General features: G+C 37.2%; 1 protein-coding gene across 2 annotated transcripts in view; it reads right to left on the bottom strand.

Moving 5' to 3' along the window:
• Nucleotides 1-22,394, bottom strand: part of LOC129758503 (oxysterol-binding protein-related protein 9) — a 154,329-nt gene that overhangs the window by 12,082 nt on the left and 119,853 nt on the right. Inside the window, exons 1-6 of one of the 2 annotated variants that reach the window (XM_055756010.1) lie at nt 12,601-13,722; nt 2,771-3,348; nt 2,589-2,696; nt 2,348-2,522; nt 2,141-2,276; nt 1,861-2,078 (exon numbers count right to left, since the gene is read on the bottom strand). In XM_055756010.1, the coding sequence (XP_055611985.1) occupies nt 1,861-2,078; nt 2,141-2,276; nt 2,348-2,522; nt 2,589-2,696; nt 2,771-3,348; nt 12,601-12,662 (1,277 nt within the window). In that variant the 5' untranslated portion in view covers nt 12,663-13,722. Of the gene's footprint in view, nt 1-1,860; nt 2,079-2,140; nt 2,277-2,347; nt 2,523-2,588; nt 2,697-2,770; nt 3,349-12,600; nt 13,723-22,394 lie in introns of those variants that run through there. The other variant, XM_055756009.1, reaches the window with a different exon arrangement.

Raw genomic sequence — 22,394 nt, 5'->3', positions numbered from 1 at the left:
TTATCATCTCCCAAGTTAATTCAATTTAATTCGTCCTTTCATTCATTGTTTGATTGAAAAAAGTTTATTTCCGCTCGGTAGTCTTTTTTATCCGGAATTTGTTTTTTCCTTAACTTTACACTCATAGGATTTATTTAGGATTCCGGAGGAACATCTGGAGCCACCATCATTTGGAAGCAACTTTAAGAATATTTTATTTAAAAGAAAAATATTAACCTCGCTAGAACGTGCTCAAAGAACGCTTGACTAAACCAGATTGTTAAGGTGATGCTGAGAAAAGTTTACCAGATTGCCCGGTTTTATCAGGGGTTGCCCGGATATTTGACACAAAATTTAGGAAAAATTCGGTCCCACCAGGTTGCCCGGATTTCATATAAAAAAGCCTGGATTTTGCCCAGATTTATTCACTTCATTTAGGAAATTGAACAAAAAAAAAAACTCAGATTGAATTATTATAAATTTTTATTTTTGCGATCTTTTAGAGCAAGTTTTGTCTGAATAATCATGAATAGTTTTTGGGAAGCCTAAAATACGACTAAAATTTGCTGATGTGTTTTAAACACATTAACATTAAATTAAACAACAATTAAAAAATAATTGTTTTCAAGTTTGTTTTTTTAATAATCCCGAGATTTTGATCAAATATTTCAGATATTGCCCAGATTATAGGTTGAAAATTTTGAAATCCATTGCCCGAATTTTAAAGGTTTTTAGATAAAAATGCCCGGATTCGCTCGTTTCGGATATGTCTGGAAAATATTCTGGCAACCTTAAATGCTAAGATCCAAACGAGTTATTTATTCTTGTCTCTTAAAATTTTTGAAATAATGCTGTTTATTTTGAGAAAGGAAAACACAAAAAAAATAATATATTTGAATGATTTCCTGTGTTGAACCAATGAGTTTAAATTGAGGCTATATTTAGGTTCTTCCAGTGTAAGTCAGTAAAATATCATATACCTAAGTGTTATTTAATTTTACAGCTTTATCGGTGAATGTCATTCACGCGATTTCACAAGCACGGAACAACTATTTTGAAGTTGTAGAATCAGAGAGTGTTCTAAAAAAAGCGGGACATTTGAGGAAAAAGCAGGACGGCGGGACATTTCCCAAAAAAAGCGGGACATGTCCCGCTTTTGCGGGACGAATGCCAACCCTACTCTAGCTAGAATAAGATAAAGTCTAAAGCCTAGGATCTAAATAAATAAATAAATAAACCAAAGCTTTGTACATAATCAAATCTAGAAAGCAAACTGGCCATGGTTCACTCCCCAATATGTTTATGAATGATGAGGAAATCAATTGGACAAAAACTGCGAACAATCTTGGATACATTTTTCACGAAAATATGCTGTGGGATTAGGCAACAATGTGGTAAAGTCTATGGCTGCGCACTCTCTACAGAAGTACATACTCTGCCTCCACCAATAGAAAACTCTGTTTATTTAAAGTCCATTTGTTTGATGCAATTAAAGCGTAAAAACATGTGAGGACTAGACCGAAGTGCATCGACAGGTTATCTCGTGTAAGGACTAACACGTCATTACATTGTTAAATTCTTTCCAGGTTACTGCTGAAGAGAGACTAGAAACTATGAAGCAAATCAACGTTCTTGACATTTTTCCGAATTAATCGTCATGATTACCCATCAACCTATCCCAATTTCTGTATAAGTTTCCTGGCTTTACAATGCAACGTCCTCAAAACGATGGAAAAATACTTATTTTATGCAAAACTGCACAGAGAGGTTCATGAGCTCAGCGAACTACTACTCTAACTCTACTCGAAGAAATTAGCAAAACTTACCAAATAAAGAAAAAAAAATTATATTTTTCCCTACCATGTTTGTTTAAGTACTTACTTCAGTCCCGTGGTGACGTCCTTCCACACCCTGCGGGATTCATTGTCCGACTGCTCACTAACAGGGCGTACCTGTTTCTTGAAGATCGGTATACTATTTACATTAACAAAAGTTTCAAATTTGGATGGCTTGCTTCCGTCGTTGAATTTATACTCCATTAGGCCACTCCACTCTCCTGCGATCGAGATGAACGATTTTTTATCGTTCGGTCCATAAATCTGGGGATGGATTGATTTTTTTTTTGAGAATTTACTCAAGCAATTAAAGGTTTACAACATACCTCTCCTTGGATTTTGTTTCGTTTGCCTCCATAGAAGGGTTTAGTTAGAAAATCTATATCGGCGTGATAGCCCGTTTGTGGGCAATTTATAGTAACGGTACCTCCTAGTTCTATCCACGGAACAGTTAGAATAGATCTTTTTGGAAGAAGGAAAGTATGAAATATAAAATTTTAGGTCATGAAATCTAGAAACGTTTATAAACTCACCTGCCATAGCCATTGGGAAAAGTGACAATGTACTCTTCATTCAAATCGCACAAAGTTACAGTTCCTTGACCAATGTTGTGCACCCCGATTGATAAGCCAAGAAATTTCGACTTTGTCCAAACATGCGCCGAGAAACTTATTTTTTTGTTATAGTGTTCAGCGTAGAATGCGGAAACTGGAAATAAACGGAAAATGTGTTAAGTTTTGAGCTGGGGAACTTTTCGTTTCGATATTTTTTTACTTGGGGGATGATGTGAGACCTGCTCAGCGATAAAAGTTAACTGATCCTTGCGACACCAGGGCACTGGACCCTCTGATACTTCGATGTTAGAGGTTTCGTCTCCACTTGCTGGAATTGTTAGAAGAACCACATGTTTAGTCCACTGCGATGTATTGGAGAGTAAGACCCATCTTGATACTTACGCATATCCGGTGTATCCCAATGACATTGAAATATCTCCCCTAGTATGGGATTGTAAGGTTTCTTAGCGACAGAGCTTTTCCGCCCGGCATGATACGCACTGAGATACCAGCGAACGACCTGTATTATCCGTTCGCGAGCATCCTTAAGATCGGCTATTCGTAGGAATAGGTCTGGATGAGCAAAATAATCTGCGTACATCTCTAGCAGCGAGCGCCTTTCGAGAATGAACGTCGGCAGTACAACCTTGGTCAGATCCATGCCGATTTTCACCTGCGACAGCAGATGTGTGACCACGGAACCGTGAGATTCCATCGACAAATCGTCATCGGATTCGTCTTCGTATAAGGCATCGTAGTCCAGGGTTCCATCGTTTCGTATTGGCAGCGATTTTGAGTCGTATGATTTACGAGGAGCACCCGCACCATAGCTGGAATCGTGCGGGGCCACCGAAGCGGACGAAGTATCGATACTGTCCTGTTTCTTGAGCGAAACATTGTTGCTGGTGTTCTCTTCTGCGGTGACAAAGTGCTCCTCGGCCGATAGGCGAACAGCGGAATCCGAGAGGGTTCGCGTGTTGCTGCAATTGAAGTATAAGATCGAGGTATAGTTATTTGTTTTCAGACATCTACATTTTCTCAAATGTTTCGTGTTAAGTAAAATGTGAATGAATTTGTCATTTTTGAGTTTTAAACAAAACCGTTTAATATTAATATGAGAAGGATTTGACAAAAATGTAAATATCAGGAAATGTGAGGTGGAGATAGTATAAAGCACTAAAGGAGTTATGGGGATTGAAGATATATGGGAATGCGACTGTTTTTCATGTAACATTTTAACTTTCTTAACTATGAAATATCCCCTAACCATGGATTTAGAATGCAGAAAAAGGATATCTAATGGAATATTTAACAATCGGTTGTTTTTGTTTGTTTACAGTTTAGTTGTTGAAGGCCAGCGGCTTTGGCGTATTGGTTAAAGTTCAAATCATCTACGCCAAGGTTCATGAGATCGAATCCCGGTCAAAACATGCGTGTGCATTTTTAGTACACTTTCTGTGGTATGGTGATTTTAGCCTTTGTAAGATGCCTAGCCATCATAACTTCGAGAGATGTACGCCTAGAATCAAGGGATGAAGATATGATGATGGGCGACACTGGGAAAAAAACTAGAGCCACATTGGCTCGATCCTTTCGAAACCTCTTCGTGCCCGCTGAAAAACTCTGATTTTTGGCGCGCATCACTGCCGTTAATGCGCACAGCATCACCATCTGCATGGCTACTGGGCCTTTTTATGTAAGGGTGCTTCAATGAGGCACATTCGTTCCAAGACACATGCGTTTCTTTGGAGCCCTATACTTTTTCTTTATTATTTACAGAATCATGCGCTGCTGACTGAAGGAATTTATTGAGGGCGTCGGAGGGAATTTAGAACATTTCTTGAAATTTTCTTTGCGGATGTTGTTGTTAAGGTTTCATAGAACCTTACTAGAAGCATTTTTCTAAAGTACAGGAACTTGGACTCCAATTCATATACTACTTTTTGAATGTGCTAGCTACGAGATAAAGTTATGGATGGAATTAAGAAAACGCAACGTGCCACCTCCGACGAAAAATGACCTTTGTGGGTTAAATTCCTATAAAAAAAGGAAAAAAAAACGTGCCACCGGACATAAAAACTATTCCCAAAAACCAAATATAGTTAGTTATATGTGAAAGTGTTTTACATTTTAGAAAAACGTATAAAAAAGAGCGGGATCTTTATAGCCTCCCTGTATTTTTATCAAAATTATATGAAGATATTTCATGAAATTGAAAGGTTTTGATCTTTCAGTTTCTATAGAAGATCGCTAAAAACTAGGACTTCATTTTTATGAAATCTCATCTGGCCTGGTTTTTCATAATTGCATCACTGATGAGAACATTATTTGGAATAGGAATCATCCAATTATTTTTGCCAAAAAAAAAACCCTATATAACGGGTTATGCTTATGCATCCAAGGTCTAAAATGCTATCTTTTACGGATCCTGGGATTTTGGGATTCAATGATATACTCTAAGTACTCAGACCCAAAATCTCTTATGCTTCTTTAGTATGGTGGACCAAAACTGTGCAAGCTACGGCCCGCAAGAAACTAGCGAAGCTTCAAAGAATAGCAACCCTAGCTATAACTGGCGCCATGCGAAGCACATCAAACGAGGCCCTTAATGCCCTACTAAATATTCTGCCACTACATCAATTTATTGAACTAGAGGCAGAACGCAGTGCCTTGAGACTCTCCAAACATAAAACTCTCTATGAGGGGGATCTTACAGGACACCTAAAAATTCTGAAGATATTTAAAATAAACTCACTTATTGTAAAGAATGATGACTGGATGGAGCCCGTTTTCAACCTAGACATACCATACAATGTAACTATCAACGATAGGGACGTGTGGGAGTCAGGTGGGCCTGCGGTTCCTTCCGGATCGATAAAATTCTTTACTGATGGTTCAAAAATGGATAAAAGAACTGGGGCAGGGGTGTTCGGACCTAGACTCAGGATCTCAATTCCTATGGGAAACTGGCCAACAGTATTCCAAGCAGAAGTTCAAGCAATTCTAGAATGCACTTTAGCCTGTTTGAAAAGAGGGTACAGGTACACAAGTATCTATATATTCTCTGACAGTCAGGCCGCTCTCCGAGCACTAAGTACATTTACATGTTACTCCAAGCTAGTATGGGAGTGTATTGTTGCACTAAGAAACCTGGCCATACGAAACAGAGTATTTTTATTCTGGGTTCCAGGCCACTGCGGTATCCTAGGGAACGAAGAAGCAGACCAGCTAGCTAGGGAAGGGTCTCAGGGCCTGTTTATTGGACCTGAACCTTTCTGCGGAGTATCGAGGAGTGCCTTGAATATGGAACTCAAGAACTGGGAAAGCACCACTATTGTCTCCAACTGGAGAACAGCAGAGGGAGCAGCTCAGGCGAAAAGATTCATTGAACCAAGCGCACGACTCTCCAAAAACATATTGAAACTAAGTAAGCACGAGTTAAGTACTTACACAGGTCTCTTGACCGGACATTGTCCATCAAAACAACATCTAAAACGGATAAACATTATTCAATACGATGACTGTCGGTTCTGCGGGTTCGAAAAAGAAACTGCAGAGCATCTTCTATGCAACTGCTGCGCCCTCCTAAATAGGAGAGAGCGTGTACTTGGGGCAAAGTTAATAAGCGCACAAGACATATGGTTGCATATCAGCCCTAAGAAGGTTATATCATACATCTTTGATATCATACCCGATTGGGATAAAATGCTTAATCAGCAATCAACTGTCACTTCAACCCATAGTGCAGGTGAGCCTGATAGCATACAGTAACGCGGGGTAATTACCACAATAGATCAATTACTGGTCGCAGTGGGCTCTCCCCTACAAGGAAAAAAAAAAGTACTCAGACTTCAGTTTGACTTTCGTTCTTCAATTACTCTAATTTAGAATGACTAGATTTGAAACTTGACATGATACTTTCTATACAGGGTGTCCCTATATGCCTAAGCACGATTTTGATACAACCCTGCTCATTCCAGATGTCATTTAAAAAGTTGGTTTCTGCTGTGTGTTGATGTTAATAATTCAACTTAAAATTCAGTATAGTCCAGTTTCATTATTTTCATGAAAATAAGAAGCATTTTGTAAGCATCACATAACACTTTCATCGAGGTTGCAGTAATTGGTCGCGACTAAATGTAGTTTTAAATATCGCAGTGAGGGAAAATGATGAGTGATGGTTTTCCCCAAATAATGCAGCCTTCAAACTCGACGACAGCGCCACAAGCCACCAGTATGCAGCCAGGAAGCTTCAACACCTGACAACCAGAGGGCCATTCACGGTAACCCGCGCTGCTTGGTAACCACCCGATCGGTAGCGACGCCCGACGAGTTGACGAAGGCGAAGCGATCGTGTCCACCATAATGGGAAAGCAACGACCTGTACACGGTCACACGTCGAAGGTGGTTGTCGATTCCGCACTACGAACCCTTCGGATCGACCAACCAGCCCTCCAACCCGCTCATTCGTCCTCGTCAGCAGTAGCGTCACCATCGCCGTAGATCCGCCATTTTCAACAGCGACAACCAGGGCTTGGCCCTAAAAGGTCCGTAACCATCTGGTCATTACTAGTTTGCGCATATAAAGTAGAATTGTTGTGGCAATTGTTAAATAAAGATAGAGAAGTGCATAATTGGGGTTTTCCTGATCTTAGAGTTCGAACTCCCTGCGATTTCTTTTGGTAAGCGAGCCGCCCTGAGGCCTAATAAAGGGAGCCCCTGTAACGTCGGTGGGGTGGTAGGTTTCAAACTTTCAATTTTCCCGGAAAAGCGCAAAAATGTTTTGCACAAATGCTGTAAGTACTTTCCTCAACATTTCGCTGAGTAAGTTGGCGAAAATAGAAGGAGTAAGCATTGCAGCGGTCCGAAATGCGATTCGGAAGTATGGAGAGGAAAGCAATTTTGTTGACAAAAAAATCTGGACGGAAACAGGGCCTGGCGAACAAAACTTTGAACCGAATACTCATGCGTGCTCTACGCCTGTAGGAAGACTGACTCAGTTCAGAATGTGGTGAAAAAGTGGGATCCCCTCTCAGCACTGTCCATCGTGTCAATGTAAGATTGGGCCTTAAGACATATAAAAAACCAAAGAAGCCGAAGTGGAGTCAAACATAAGCTTCTTATGTGAAAAACTGTCGCCTGCTGCCCATGATCCGCAAAATGACACGATGGCTTGGGATTAATCCAACGAAGATCGGATCGTACCGAATAAGATGAATTATCCAAATTGTTCTCAAGCGAGAAGGATTGGAAATTTTTACGATTTGGTATTTATTTGAGAAAACATGTGAAACCAAACCAAAAGAATGAAACAAGTAGCTAAAATCATCGCAAACTAGTCTGTGCTGAAGCTAATGACCTAAACCAATTCTAACCTCAACCGTTTTGATGAGCTTTTCAATGAGATTCAATTGGCACGCAATACTTTCATCAAGGACATTTCGTACCAAAACGAAGAAATAAGGTATTGTCCAAATGCTTATTTAGGTATTTTTTACTTGTTAAATCTTGAAGAACAATTAAAAAATCAACTAAAAGGTATAATAAGGGGAAAGTTTTCCGCTAAAATATTTTGTAGTGTTCACAACGAACGGTTCACTTTTTGGCAAAACGGAAACGTTCATTCGATAGATTTTAATCGGCTGTACCAACATTAAGATGGTCCAAAACGGATTTATGTTCCGGAATCAAAACTTTAGGTACTGAAATCAATCCTTGGGCTGCCAGAAGGGCCCATGTCAAATTTCAGCGCTCATTTGGTTAACTTTAAATGGTCGCTTAATGATGCTCAAATTTGTATAGAAATTTGCTGTTATTTGTTTGAGCTAAATCACTTCAATTTTTTGCCTTATAGCTTTTATGTACACGCATCGATTACACAAAGGCTTTAATAATGTATTATAATATCAAACAAATTTAACAAAGATCTGTCAACAACAATTTGTACATTAACCCTGACCCATAGGTCGGCAACCTGTGGTTCGCAAGCCGCATACGGCTCCTTGGATATAAAGCAGCGGCTCTTTAACTCACTGCCCAAATATTATATATAAGTATTTTTTAATGAAATTAATTAAATCGTGCTAAACCGATAATTCACAACATTCAATTATCGGTTTGGTACACGAATTTTCATAGGTCCAGAAGAGAATTTCCGCTGTAACAAGCAAAAAGGACCAAATGGTAAAAAATCATTTGTTGATTCTAATTTTACACTTTTTTTTTGCTTTTCACTGTTTTAAGATTTAATTTATCATTAACCGTAAATGCAAAGAAAAACTGTTGTTTTAAAAAATCGTGTCTAAGCTATGGGCTGTTGAGAGGAGAAAACAGGAAATGGTCTTCGTAACCGTGTGCAACCTGGAGTGGGGAATATTAAGCACCTTTTCCAAATTCATCCTATCTCTTTTTCACCTTCAAAATCCATCCTTAATCCACCCCTTCCTTTTTATCCTTACTGTTTTACTAACGGAAGTGTTTTAAATTGAAGTACATATCACATAAGTACACACACAATCCTGGAACCCTGGAAAAATTGCTCTGCGAAGTAGTTCCACCTCCCCGTGGTGCAGAGTGGAAACGTGTCTACAGACTTGTCACCTGTAGGCGTATGGCCGAGAGAACTACACGTCACACTTGGTGCAGCCAGCCCGCCGACGAGCTGCGTGCCGAGTGTGGCACAAACGTGGTGCGACTGGGCACCTTGGTACCAGTGCTCAGTTGCAAGAGGGAGGGGTCGTAACGTGTATCGGGTAGTCGCGACCCCGATATGCGGGACGACCAAATGTTCGAGCGGGTTTTGATCGATCTGCCTTTTGGGGAGGTTCCTGGCCCCGATTAGCGGATACGATCGACTCACGACGAACAGAGGGGCCTTGTGCCGTAACATGTGGCGCCCAGTGGATGGGCCTCAGAATGAGTCTCGAAGAGTCGAGACGGAGAAATGGTTGGATGCGTGGATATCTCCGGACCCGAGGAGAGGCGAGTTGCTCTCGTCTCGAATTGGATCAAGAGACGTACTGAAAGAGGGCCTTAAGACACGAGAAGAAGCGGGTAGAGACGCCTCAAATTGTGTCAAGAGGAGGAATGTGAGAGGGTCTCGAGTCACGAGGAGTCCGGATGGGAAATATGGCCAGAGGCCCCAGGTGGACTTTATGGTGTAGGGGTACATAGTATCATGAGTCACCAATTGCGCCCATGGACCCAGAGTAGCAAACTGGGGGGACGCGGTGGCTCGCCGCGCCTTGGAATGGAATCCGTGAAAAGGATTTACCACCTGGGTGATCAACTAACAAAAAAAAAAAAACAACCCTGGAACTGTAACACCGTCTAGGGACCGTCAACAGTTTTTATAAAATTCTTCGGCCATAATCAAATGAAGAAAAAAACAACAAACACTAAAATCGAACTATATTTTTATTTCCAAAACGTGTGTATACTTTTTAATCAATCGAACACAAAAAATCAGCAGTAGCTAACAGGAAAATCAAAGTTTATCAAAATACAAAAAGTAGTTCTTAGATAGCCTCTGTTTTGTTATCAAACAACGTAACCCTCTTATTTTTTTTATTTCAGGCACTCGCAATAACTTTTTTGCTGTCTATGAAAATTGATCTGTTGATATTTCCAAAATAGTATCAGAATAAATTAACAATTCAAAGAAAATATTTACAACTTTGACACGTAATAACATAAAAATATTGGAAAAAACATCTCAATCCTATCCTATTTATTTTCATTGAAAACGATAATTTTTATGTATCTGAATATACATATATACACCTCATTAGCATTCCACAATGCACGGTTTTAACTGGGCTGGCCCGTATTTCAAAAGAATAACTTGGGGAATGCCCTGTTCGGTCGGATATCGAGAAAAAATGCCCTAGTTTATTCCAGATTATTCACAATTTTTAAGAAATTTCAAATTTAAAACTCATTTTAGGGAAATATATTTGCATGCATTTTTTTTAAATTGTGAGAAAAGATTTGAACATCGCTGCCCAAGCAACACCGATAGATTTATTGGACTCCTTAAGCCCTTATAAAACTAAAGCTTGATCTAATAGCCTGCTATAAAACTTTAAATGTTACTTGGGTGATGTGCCTTGGTGAAAATCATTTTTCGTGTGTGTTTATTTTTCAGCTTTAATCTTGTCTTTCTATGGATAATTTTAGCTGGATTAGCCTGGATAATACCCGGTCTTGAGTTTAAAATTTAGAAACCCAATGACCGGATTTGCCCGGCCTGGATACGTAAAGAAAAAGTCTAGGAAGCTTACTTAATAATTAACGGGTTAAAAGGTGAATAGATACATGTAATTCAAATACAAAGTTCCAACACTAAGAATTGAGAATTACAAATTAAATTTTGACAGCTCTTCAAACACGAATCAGCATTGAAAATGAATGAAAATTTCAATTCTGAAAATCTATTTGAAAACTTAATCACTGGTTAGATACCATAATACTTAATCAAAAACTTAATTCACTCGAAGCAGTTTTTTAATAATTAAATTGTATTTTTTTTTGTTTCGATTATAGTCGTTTTACCATATTTAGCGACTGGGAAACTTATCCGGTACAACTGTGTTCGATGTTTACTCTTGGGCTCGAACTCGCGGACATTGGGTCAGGACACAACATACTTGCCAACTGAGCTATATCACAAGCCACAGTTAAATTGTATTATTTAAAAAAAAGTAAACCTTTGAGTCTTTGAACACACTTAAAATTTTAAGTGTGATGCCTTCAGCCAATATTTACCAACAGCACACAAATTTTGAACGAACTTTCAGTTACAAACATTTTTTTTTTTATTAAGTGTTGGTAAATGGTAACCGATGATTTATTTTTATTAGATTTGTTTCGAAACTTTTTTTCAGTTAAAATGTACTGTTTCTGTTTTATTTGTCACGAATTTTCAATGAAGGCTACAGAATCACATTTTTTTCTAGATTTATACTAGTCAAACCAAAGTTTTTTTCCAGTAAACTAAGCTTTAGCAAACATTTATATATGATCTACAATGTATTTCATTGTTCATTCAGTAAGATAAAAATTTTAAAACAAGTGCGCATGATGTCATAATTTAGAAAAATGTAATAGTTGTCAGGAGTATATTTTTTGAAGATTAAAATTTTCGGCTATGTAAATTTCAGTTGAATTTAACGCCTCATACTTCTGGATTTTGGAAAGGAAATACTAAATGTGAGGAACGTCATTAAAAGCATGATAATTTTAAGAAAATTTGTTTCCCTTTACTTCTTAATTATATAAGGTTTTTTTGCCGAAGAAATTATGAATATTTTGCTTATGTTAACATATCAAAATCTTTCACACAAAGTATTCATTCAATCTTGATATGGTTTTAAAATTTTCTTGACTCGATATTTGCCAACGCATTTAAATTGATAGAGAATCAAACCATGTTAGAAGAGTTGACAATCCAGAAAAGAATCCATGTACTTAAGGGTAATCAGAAACACATTTGAAGAAAATATCCGAGAGTCAGAAAAAAACTCTAATGATTTCAAAGTTATTTCCATAAAACTAATGTTTATGGAACTGTGTGTAAATCTTTAATGTTGCCCTTTCAAACTCTGAAATTTTTAAAATTTTAAGCTTTTGGCTCTTACAACTCACTGCCCTAACCCATTCTATCTGTCACCCCGAAGAATGTAAGTTAAAAAAGGTAGCTGCCTCTCTTTTTCCATTACTATATCAGTGGAACCTTGTTTACACAGGAGGATCAAGAGTTTCGATTCTAATGTCACTAATAAGAACTAAAAAACCTAACGCTGAAAAAAAAATGCTGCGATGGATGACCTTAAAATAAGATCAACAATAAAAAGTTATGACGGCGATAAAAATCTTGAAAACATAATAGGAATAAGTAATCTCAAGTTGTTTGCAAGCAGCCTTTCTTATATTATGTATAGATCGTTTTCCAGTTTAGTTTAGATTTATTATTTTTTTCCTAAATAAATTGATGTCAAATCAAACTAAAGACTTGTTTTAAACGAGATTTAGTGACACTATATCTTAACAATTAGTTCTACAATAAAGCGATTGGGAAACAATGAGAAAAACACATCAGAAAAAACATGATATCTGTGAGATGATTTTGAATGAATAATTTATGCGCTATGGCGGCTCGTGTAACAAACATACATACACAACCAGCTGAAAACCAGCAGAATAGATCTATTGATTGATAAATTAAAGTTTACCTATCGACTGCCACTGAACTACTTCTACGAAAGGAGAACTTCTCTGCCAAGGATCGGAACATGTCTATCGCTTTCGCAGAAATTGAGTCTTTAACATAGATTATGCACACACAATTATTAGCATACAGCCATTCACGGCGTGGACCCTCGTTATTCGTTCAATATAATGGAAGCGTGGTGTTATTTTGCAATCACAATATTTTTTTTTCTATCACAACTAGCCAGCACTAGCAAATGGGCAAGATGCCCTTATTCACTGTTTCTGCCTTCGAGACGAATTCATTCGGAAAATGTGCTCGTATCCAATGCAAATGAAAATTGTAATAACATAAACTGATCGATAAACATACATATAAACATAGTCTGTGCAACATTGGTCTCCACTCGATGATGATTTTCTCGTGTTTTCATATGTCACACAGCACATATTCGGGGAAAAGAAATGAAAAGACTTTACGTCTATACCCTAGACATTTGTATACATTCTTAAAATGTGCACAAGCTCGGCAGCGCCACATGCATTTGGGGAGATTTCACTGTACACTATAAGAGCAGGCAGGGTTAAATCAGTGACGGGAAAACAACGCACCACACATTCAAAACACCAAATTTTACCACCAGAGAGTGAGAGGGCCGAGAAATTTTACTAAACATTGAGCACCATTATTTCCGATTTATTCCATATTTTTGAACTAATTGGTACCATCATGGAAGACATTGGGATTGATTTCATCGGATGATAATTTTTACATCTTTACATTTTTCTTTTTGCTCTGTCAACACAACACAACAAGACCGGCACTGCTGGCTGAGGATATAACCGTTTGAGCGGTTTTTGTTTCGACAAATTATTCCCCCGTTTATCGGTCCATATTTTGGTAGAGCGGAAAATTGCGTGGCATTACAATAAATTGCGGCTTTTTCGTTTCTTCTTTCTTTTCGCAGCCTAATGGCAGGTTTCCCCCACCAGCCCGGCTGTATTCGTGCTTGTTTTAGAGCACCCCCTAAATGGGTCCCTGATTGGATTGGAGGAAAAGTCCTTCAATCGACCACGGAACAACGACCGGGAAGGAAGGATTCATGTTTCTTTCAGCAGGAACTGTCCAACTCGACTGACGACGGTTCAAGGATAGCATCGAGTAAAGCTCTAGTCAATGTCTTCGCATACTAGTGAATTTTCGCGATGACGTCATCACAGGGATACCAACTTTCGTATATGAGCATGACAGTGCGACAACGAAAAACTACTGATCCAATCTCTAGAAAAAAAAATCTAAGTAAAGAACATAGCCAGGGGTAGAACATGATGAAACTATCATTTGGCTGGGTACGAAATTCAACATCTGAGCAGTATTTGTGAACAGCTATCATATCGTGAGTAAAACAGCGTTCGTTTTGACTATAAGGAAGGACATTATGCTTCTTACAATGGATCGTATGCAGTTGAGATTTTAGTTTGAGATATGCGTTGATCGTTTCATGGTCTAAGAAGCTTAAAAATGACGAACGGTGTTTTGAAAATGAAAAAAAAAATAAAGAAATTCAATATACCTAAATATATTTAAAAAAAATGAATTCTATTGGATTTTCAATTTTCGCTACTTTTTTGACCAAAACTTCTTATTTGGCAGAAACTGGAGACGATGTGGTGGATCCAGCTGTTTCCAAATTAACAAGACTTGATTATTTTTTAGCCACTAAAACACGTTTTCACTGGAATGTCAGCATTCAAAATTTGACAAACACATAGTCATCATCATAAGATTCAGTTAAAAGTATAATCAATAAGTTCAGATCGAACCTAAAGAGGCGAATGAATTATATATTTAAAGTCTCTTAAGAAATAAATAAAACAAACAAACAAAACAAGTTCAGATCGTAGGTTACGCAGTTATTAAACATGATTACTAGAGTGCCCCAAATGACCCGAATTTTGAAAAAGTTATGCGCTGCAGACTTAAATTGATCCTAGGCCTAGTACAAAGTCTCATGCCAAATTTGGGCCAGATCGGATCACGGGAAGGGAATATCACCCTAGAAAAAGTTACCCCATTTTTTAAGTCTACACCCACAATTATGCCTCTGTGCCAATGGCGTGTAGTCAATTACATAGAATCATTGGTACAAGAAAATAACGCGACCGGTGCTGATTCGATTTGCTCCCACCGGCATTAACCCTCCAAGTTAACCGAATTGCGTATGTCTGCAAGAAACAAAATAAAAACGTTTTCACGTCCTTCCCTATCGCATCACAAGACGAAGAAGGATGGAAATAAACGATCAACACCAGGCAGCCAGCGAACCGAGTACCGTGCGTGTGTAGCAAAAGCAACAACAAAAATGTTCCTTCAATTCAATCCGCCGGCAAACAACCACGGCCAGCTATGCGTGTGTATGTAGTTAAAGCAACAAAAAAAAACATTGCTTCAATTCAATCCACCGGCAAACAACCACCGGCTAAGCTGTGCGTGTGTATGTAGCAAAAGCAACAACAAAAACATTTCTTCCAACGGCAAACAACCACCGGCCAAGCTGCCCGGCTTTGGCAGCTGTGTATATGTAGCGTGTGTATATAATAGCAGGCAGTAAGCAAACACAGTTCTCATTCAATGGGTTTCCCGTTCCTTCATTCCCGTTCCCTTTCCCTTTTCCATCGCAAGACAAAGGACTACCTTGAAAAGAGGCCAAACGCCGGGAAGCCACCGTTGTGCGTTTTTTTTCTGTGATTGATCGGTGGCAGAAACCCTATGACAAATATCCCCGTCCTGCATGAAGCTCATATAGTACACTGGTTAAGATGTGGGATTAGCAAGACCAGGGGACTGAGATAAACGGAGAATCATCGTCAATGATCAAACAAATTTTGCTGCCAATAATGGAATTTGTGGTAATTTGTGGCAATTTGTTAGAGAGAATCAGAAGGTTTAAGTTAAAATGAGAGAAACCGGAGCTCAGAGAGAGTGAAAATGTGCTTATTGTTGTAAATTGTTGCAATTTGTTAAGCAGTTGTTGAATTTTGATCATTACCTTTCCAAATGCAAAGAATTTTCTCTCCACTGCAATCCCTTGGGCAAGACACTAGCTGCGTTCAATCGTAAGTAGCGATTGGTTTCGACTAGTTTCTGTCAAGTGGTCGTTGTTCAATCGGCTGATGTTTTGGTCGAAACAGGTCTGGTCGTTGTTCAACGGCAGAGATGCCAGGTCGTTTTGTCAAAAATCAGGACACCTCGAAGAAAAAAATCAGGATTTTTCAGGACACCACTAAATTGGTGAAAATAACATGCAGTTGTGCTTGAATTGCATAACTGAAGGCGAAATATAGGTGCTGAAAACGCCTCTAGTTATGCAACTGAAGCGAGAATAACCTTGGCTGACCTGCAGTTAATATTTAAAACACCATTTAAATATCATTTGAACCGAAGATTGTCGTTGGTTTCACTGGTGAAACTGTTTTATTAAAGATTTATTTGATGTTCTCATCATTTAACAATATATTTAGTTATAATTTAGATATTTTTTGAAAATCAGGACAAATCAGGACATTTTAAGGGCCATTTTAAAAAAATCAGGACAATTAGAGCGTTTTTGAAAAATCAGGACGGCCTCTCGAAAATCAGGACAAATCCTGAAAAATCAGGACACCTGACACCCCTGTTCAACGGAGCAAGTTGAAATCGATCGAAACTAGTCGAAACCGATCCAGCTCGAAAGCAGGATTCGTTTCTACCACACTAACACACATGCAGCGTGTGTGTTAGACAGAGAGATGTTTGGATTCAGTCGGCGGCAGGGGTGTCAGGTGTCCTGATTTATCAGGATTTGTCCTGATTTTCGAGACACCGTCCTGATTTTTCAAAAACGCTTGAATTGTCCTGATTTTTGGAAAATGGCTCTTAAAATGTCCTGATTTGTCCTGATTTTCAAAAAAATATCCTAATTATAACTAAATTTATTGTTAAATGATGAGAACATCAAACAAATCTTTAATAAAATAGTTTAACCAGTTAAACCAATGAGATTCTTTGATTCAAATGACATTTAAATGAGGTTTTTCGATATTAACTGCAGGCCAGCCAAGGTTATTCTCGCTTCAGTTGCATAATTCGAGGCGTCTTCAGCACCTATATTTCGCCTTTAGTTATGCAACCTAAGCAGATCTGCATATTATTTTCACCAATTTTGTGGTGTCCTGAAAAATCCTGATTTTTTCTTCGCGGTGTCCTGATTTTTGACAAAACGACCTGGCACCTCTGGTCGGCGGTCGGTCCTGTGTGTTTCGTGTCGGGATTGTCGCTGTGCTGCCTGCAATTAATTTTTCTTAGGGTAAAACTGTACAAAACGCACCAGCTAAGCATAATTGCTATTTATAGCGATACTAATCATTTAAGAACCAAATTGAGAGTTGACGACGATTCAAGGATGAAATCTACGTATTATCGAATAGAAAAAATATTATAAAAACTCGATTTTGACTATATTTTTGTAAAAAAACTAAAACAGCCAGAAAACAAACCGCGGGGTAGAACGCCAAAACTAGTGGACAGAACGCACCAAACAGGAAGGGTGGTAAGAAATAGAACAATGATTATACGGAATGTAATTATTGAAACGCCAAATGTTTAGTTACATGTTCATCGTAGTTTTGTAAACTACCATTTTTTGGCTAAAAATCATTTAGTATTGCTAAACTCATCGAAAATTTCGCTTTTCAAAATACACTTTTTAATATCCTTATATATAAAACGCCTTCAAGTAGGCAACGAAATTCAATTTTTTCGACTGAAATAGTGATGTCGCGGCAAACATGGCGGCCGATAATTTTTTCGAATCGAATATTGGTGCACCGTTTTAACTCGAACAAGGACGAAATTTGTTATAATTATGCAATGTTATCGTCATTTGGGAGTCAGCAAATGAAAAGAAAGGCATTTTGTTTTGATATTCGGATTTTCTCATTAGTTAACAGCATTCAAAATTTGAGCGTAAAACACGTGGTCTTGTGGGCATTCTGCCCCAATTTTCATATGTTTGATTTTGGATAAAATTTGTAGGAAGTTAATAAAATACAACAAAATATTTATAGTCTTCCGAAAAAGCACATGAGTGGTAAAACGATAAGCTATAGTTTGATCAGATTGCGCAAGCTGTTTTACCATAAAATCTTATATGTAACTTATGAAAAATTACAAGTTTCACGCTGATTCCATTAATTCCTCTGTTTCTAAGAACTAAAGTAGATTTTGTGAACTTTTTATCTATTGAATGATGAAAAAGCTTGTTTACTGCAATAAAAATGAAGAAAAACATCATTCGAAGGCGTAGGTTAGTGTATATTTGAAAAAGAATGACATGGGCCATTTTACCCCGCTGGTGCGTCTTGTACAGTTTTCCCCTACATGATCTCTGCTGGCACCACAATCAAACGGTTTGATGTGGTGCTTGCCGGAGGTACTTTTGAACTTTTATGTGCCCTGAATCTGAATATGCAATTTTTCTGCTAGCTCTTGATGTTGAAATAACTTTTCTAAATAAGTTAAAATTATTTAACGCTTTTTGACAAAAATTGAAAACAAAAACGTGACATTCTAGAAAAAAAGTTTCGAATCAATTATCAAACTTTCCTTAATACTTCAAATAATTTGGCGTTCTGCGAAAAAAGCTATAGAAGTTTTCTATTTGATGGCTTTTGCTCATTTAATGAATTTTGAAAGAAATTTTAACCCAAATTGAATTTTAGAAAAGCATAAATGTAATCGTTTCGCAGGTTCCAAAAATTTTTGAATGAAAACGGTCTGTCTGGAAATTCGTGTGTACTACGCACAAAACACGCATTAGTATTGGTGAACGTATGTTCAACGGACGACCTGGTTGAAATCGATCGAAGTCAATTGGAAAGAGACAGAATACCAACTGTCAAAATCCATTTCTACTTGTTTCGACCTATTTCAACCTGTTTCGACTAACTTCCATTGAACACACATAGGGGAGGAGCGGGCTATATGCGCCTATTAAGCAGAACACTGATTTAATCAAATATCACATCGAATATGTGTACAAAAACTATATACACGTGTGCAGGCATCTGTTTTCTATAAATTGGAGTAATTTTTATGTTAAAATTTTCTTCTGTTTCCAAGAAAATGATTTTATTATAAGTGTTGTCTAAAATGCCGAACCTCAAACCGTGCGGGCTAAATGCGCCTATTTATGTTTTGAACAAAATTTCTGTTTTTTGGGCAATATTTCCGTATAATTTCATCGAAACTGCAAGAAAGTAATAATTTCCGTACGACAAAGCTGAAGTTTTATGAAAATCTATATATATTATAATTTTATGGAATAAAACAAAAGTTAGGGTTGCCATGCTATGGAGGCAGTTCATCCATGAGAAAATCTTTATCAAATCTGTTTTTAGATCTTCAATTCTCTCTTAAGATGTTATTGAGAGCTTGGATTTGATGGTTCAATGAAAAAAATCATATATTTATTCTATTTAACCTGTTATTTTAGGATGGAGGCATTTTACAAACATGATGGGGGCATACAAAAACACTCTATTATTCTACTATATAATCATTATTAAACCTCCACAAAAGCTGAAATATGTTTAATTTCTTAAGTTTATTTGAGTAAGAAACAAAAACCAACCAAGGTTTTGTTTTAAGCTTCTTTACGTATAATTTTTAAAAGTCGAAATATTACATCAAAATGTATCAAAACCTTGTATGATTTTTTAAATTTTTTTGAGTTTGTAAATTCAAAAAATTCTTTCATGCCTTATGTTCTAAGCGTATCACCATCAAAATGCATTGGTTAGATAAGCTGTATAGTCAGCCATTTCATCAAACAGCCGTAGGGTCATTTAACCCGATAGGCCCATTTAGGAAACCTTTCCCCTACTATCGTTGGTGGTTTGAATTCGACTCTCGCTACGGAGTTGTGGTTTTTTTTTATTTTCTTGTTTCTAGGATGAATTATCCAATTGGAATCCAATTCTTGTTTCGCTTGAATGTAGTGGTCATGCATCATTTTGGTTGGGAGCTCGAGTCCTTATGCCAGTTACGGTTTTTCAAACTTATCGTCTTCGGCACAGTGCACATTTCAGCGCATTATCGGCACAGAGATTTGCTAAGTAGGCATTGGATTTTTGTAACCTCTTCTATGGGTGTAATAACTTTTTTTTTATCATAAGTCGAATTGAAATGCTGTCTTCAGATGAAATATTTGCCATAGTTTAGGCTTTAAGAAAAGAAATCGGGCGAAGGGGACCAAAGTTATTCATGAAAATCTGGATTTTCATGTTCCTCCCGAACAAAATGTCTCAAAATCCCATACAAACTTCAGGCTAGTTGAGCGACCCCTTCCCGTGATGTGATCTGGCAAAATTTGGCATGAGACCTTGTACTAGGCCTAGGATCAATTTAAGCCTGCAGCGCATAACATTTTACAAGCTTGAAATTTTACATACAAATTTGGGACTTTCTAATGACTACTCTTTTCAAGCTTTTGAAAATATCGAAAACCAAATTTTTCGTCTCGGAAATTTTGTTTAGTAAACAACAGGAGTAGCGTTCTGCCAAATTATGATATTTTTCGTAAAACAATCAGCAAATATAAACTTGATTCTGATAGAGACCATGCCACGAGTGAAGATGTAGCAGATCACCACCCACCGTACCTACTCGGAGAGCAAACAAACACGTTTTGCTGGACGTGCTGCTTGTTGTTCTAGAAATTCAGGAATGATTTTAAGTTTATAATTTTCCTATTTTTGTGAAATCTCACAGCGTGAATTGTTGCACCTCACTAGAATGTAGATTAAATTAGCTTTCCAATGAATATACTTTTTATTGGTCCAAACAAAGTAAAATCACTGAAAATCCGGGTACAAACAGACGGTGGACTACAAAAACAAATGAAATTTCAATTTGTAAAAAAATCGCGCAAAGTAGTCATTTTTGAAAAATTACAGTAAATTCAATTTTTGTTGCATCAAAAATCTAAAGACAATAAAATGTCAGAATTAGAATAAAATTTGTAATGATATTTTTTCAAAAGCTCTACCACCGCTCAAACAGTTTTTACTAGCAATCTAATGAAACGTAGGTTTTTCAGACCACTTTTTTGAACTTTTTCATTAAAAAAAAATTAAAAAAATATTTCTTGGCTTAATGATGTAGACGTTAACTTCAGCTTTCATATGCATAAAGCAAATATTTTTTAGACGTATAATATATGAACTACAGCTATAGCTATATATAATGTTCTAAACATATTTTAATGACATTACAAGGTTTCTATTGATTTAAGTTTTGTATGAAGTTCAAAATAATTCAAACGAATTAAATAGATTTTACTTTTGGAGTGTCAAAATGACACTCTAAGTCGGAAAAGGGAGTTTTTTTGTCCAGGCTTCCAGGGTTCGTCCATAAATAAAGTAAAGATGTAATATTAAAGAACTTTTGAATTCATTTAGGGTCCCCGAAGAAATTTTTCTTTTTTGAAGCTTCTGAAAAAAGTTACAAGCATTCAAACTTGCAATAGTGTCAAAATGACACTCTAATGCGGATGATGGTTTTAACAGTGCTGATGAACATAAACTTCCAAGCATTTAGGCGCCCAGGTTTGCGTATTTGAAAAATACAAAAATGCATAAAATTTGCATACATTTGACTTCTTCCCAGTCAATGGGATGTTCAAATTCTGTTTTGTGGGCAGCCACGCTCGATTGATTGATCCTTCTGTTTTAAGCGGCATTCCTATGCTCTTTGATCCGAACTTTAAATTTACGACGAGTTTGGCCGATGTAAATCGCTGGAAAACTCTTACATGGAATTTTGTAAATTCCGGATCTCTCCTCTTCTGGAATCTTATCTTTGAGCGAAACAAGCCGATTCTTCAAGGTATTTCCACTTTTGTATGCAGTTGTTATGTGTCTAATAAAAGTTCTTATGTGAGCACAAATCATTTGAAATGAGTCGGTACTGGCTTTCCAGCTTACGCGCTGTGGAACTAGCAAAAATTTGTTGTTTGAGGTTAAGTTTACAAGACCGATTGCTGGGCAACACTTCTAGCCTCTCAGAGATAAATTAGCTGCACTTGAAGCGATCTACACTCAGTTTTCGCTAATTCAAAATTTAAAAAGCTGATTTAAGCCTTGATTTTCCTGATGATGTGCTTCACTCCAGCACTTGGTGTAGACTTTGTGAACATTCTTGACAGTGTTTTTATACTTGTTCACCACTTACGCATATTATTTTCAGTATAAAAACGGATTTCTTAGCTCTCGATTACATAAAGATGAATTTTGAAGGAAATTGCACAATTTTTGTCTTCCTCTCTTCCATCTTGAATATCTCAGAAATGCGATAGTTTTAAATTTCGAAAAAATAGGCAGAATAGTACATTTAACAAGCAATCCAACGTTGTCAAAATTTTGCATGTCCGATTAATAGAAACATAGCTATCACCAAAATAAAGTGTCCCATTTTTCAATGAATCAAGCCTTAGATGGCCCGCTGGTTCTGTCAAATCAGCACTTGAAAATGGAAATCTCTGTAGTAGTTGCAATAACAATAAAAGAAAAGCCAAGAGTCATTTTAATATTGTGAGCAAAAAAAGGAATAAACGAACTATTGATTTATGTTGCATTGGTGTAGATTCTATAACAAACGAACCATAAAATTACTGGTCTAACTGAGAGATTTCATTTTGCCTCCAAAAAATCAAGTTTCTTTTTTTCAACAAGTGCGAAATCATCGATAAAAAACCGTAAACCGTTTTTTCAAAAACTC

The sequence above is a fragment of the Uranotaenia lowii genome, chromosome 3 (assembly GCF_029784155.1).
Source record: "Uranotaenia lowii strain MFRU-FL chromosome 3, ASM2978415v1, whole genome shotgun sequence".
Lineage (NCBI taxonomy): Eukaryota > Metazoa > Arthropoda > Insecta > Diptera > Culicidae > Uranotaenia > Uranotaenia lowii.
Note: the sequence above shows the minus strand (reverse complement) of the source record. Positions and strands in the feature narration are given on the sequence as shown.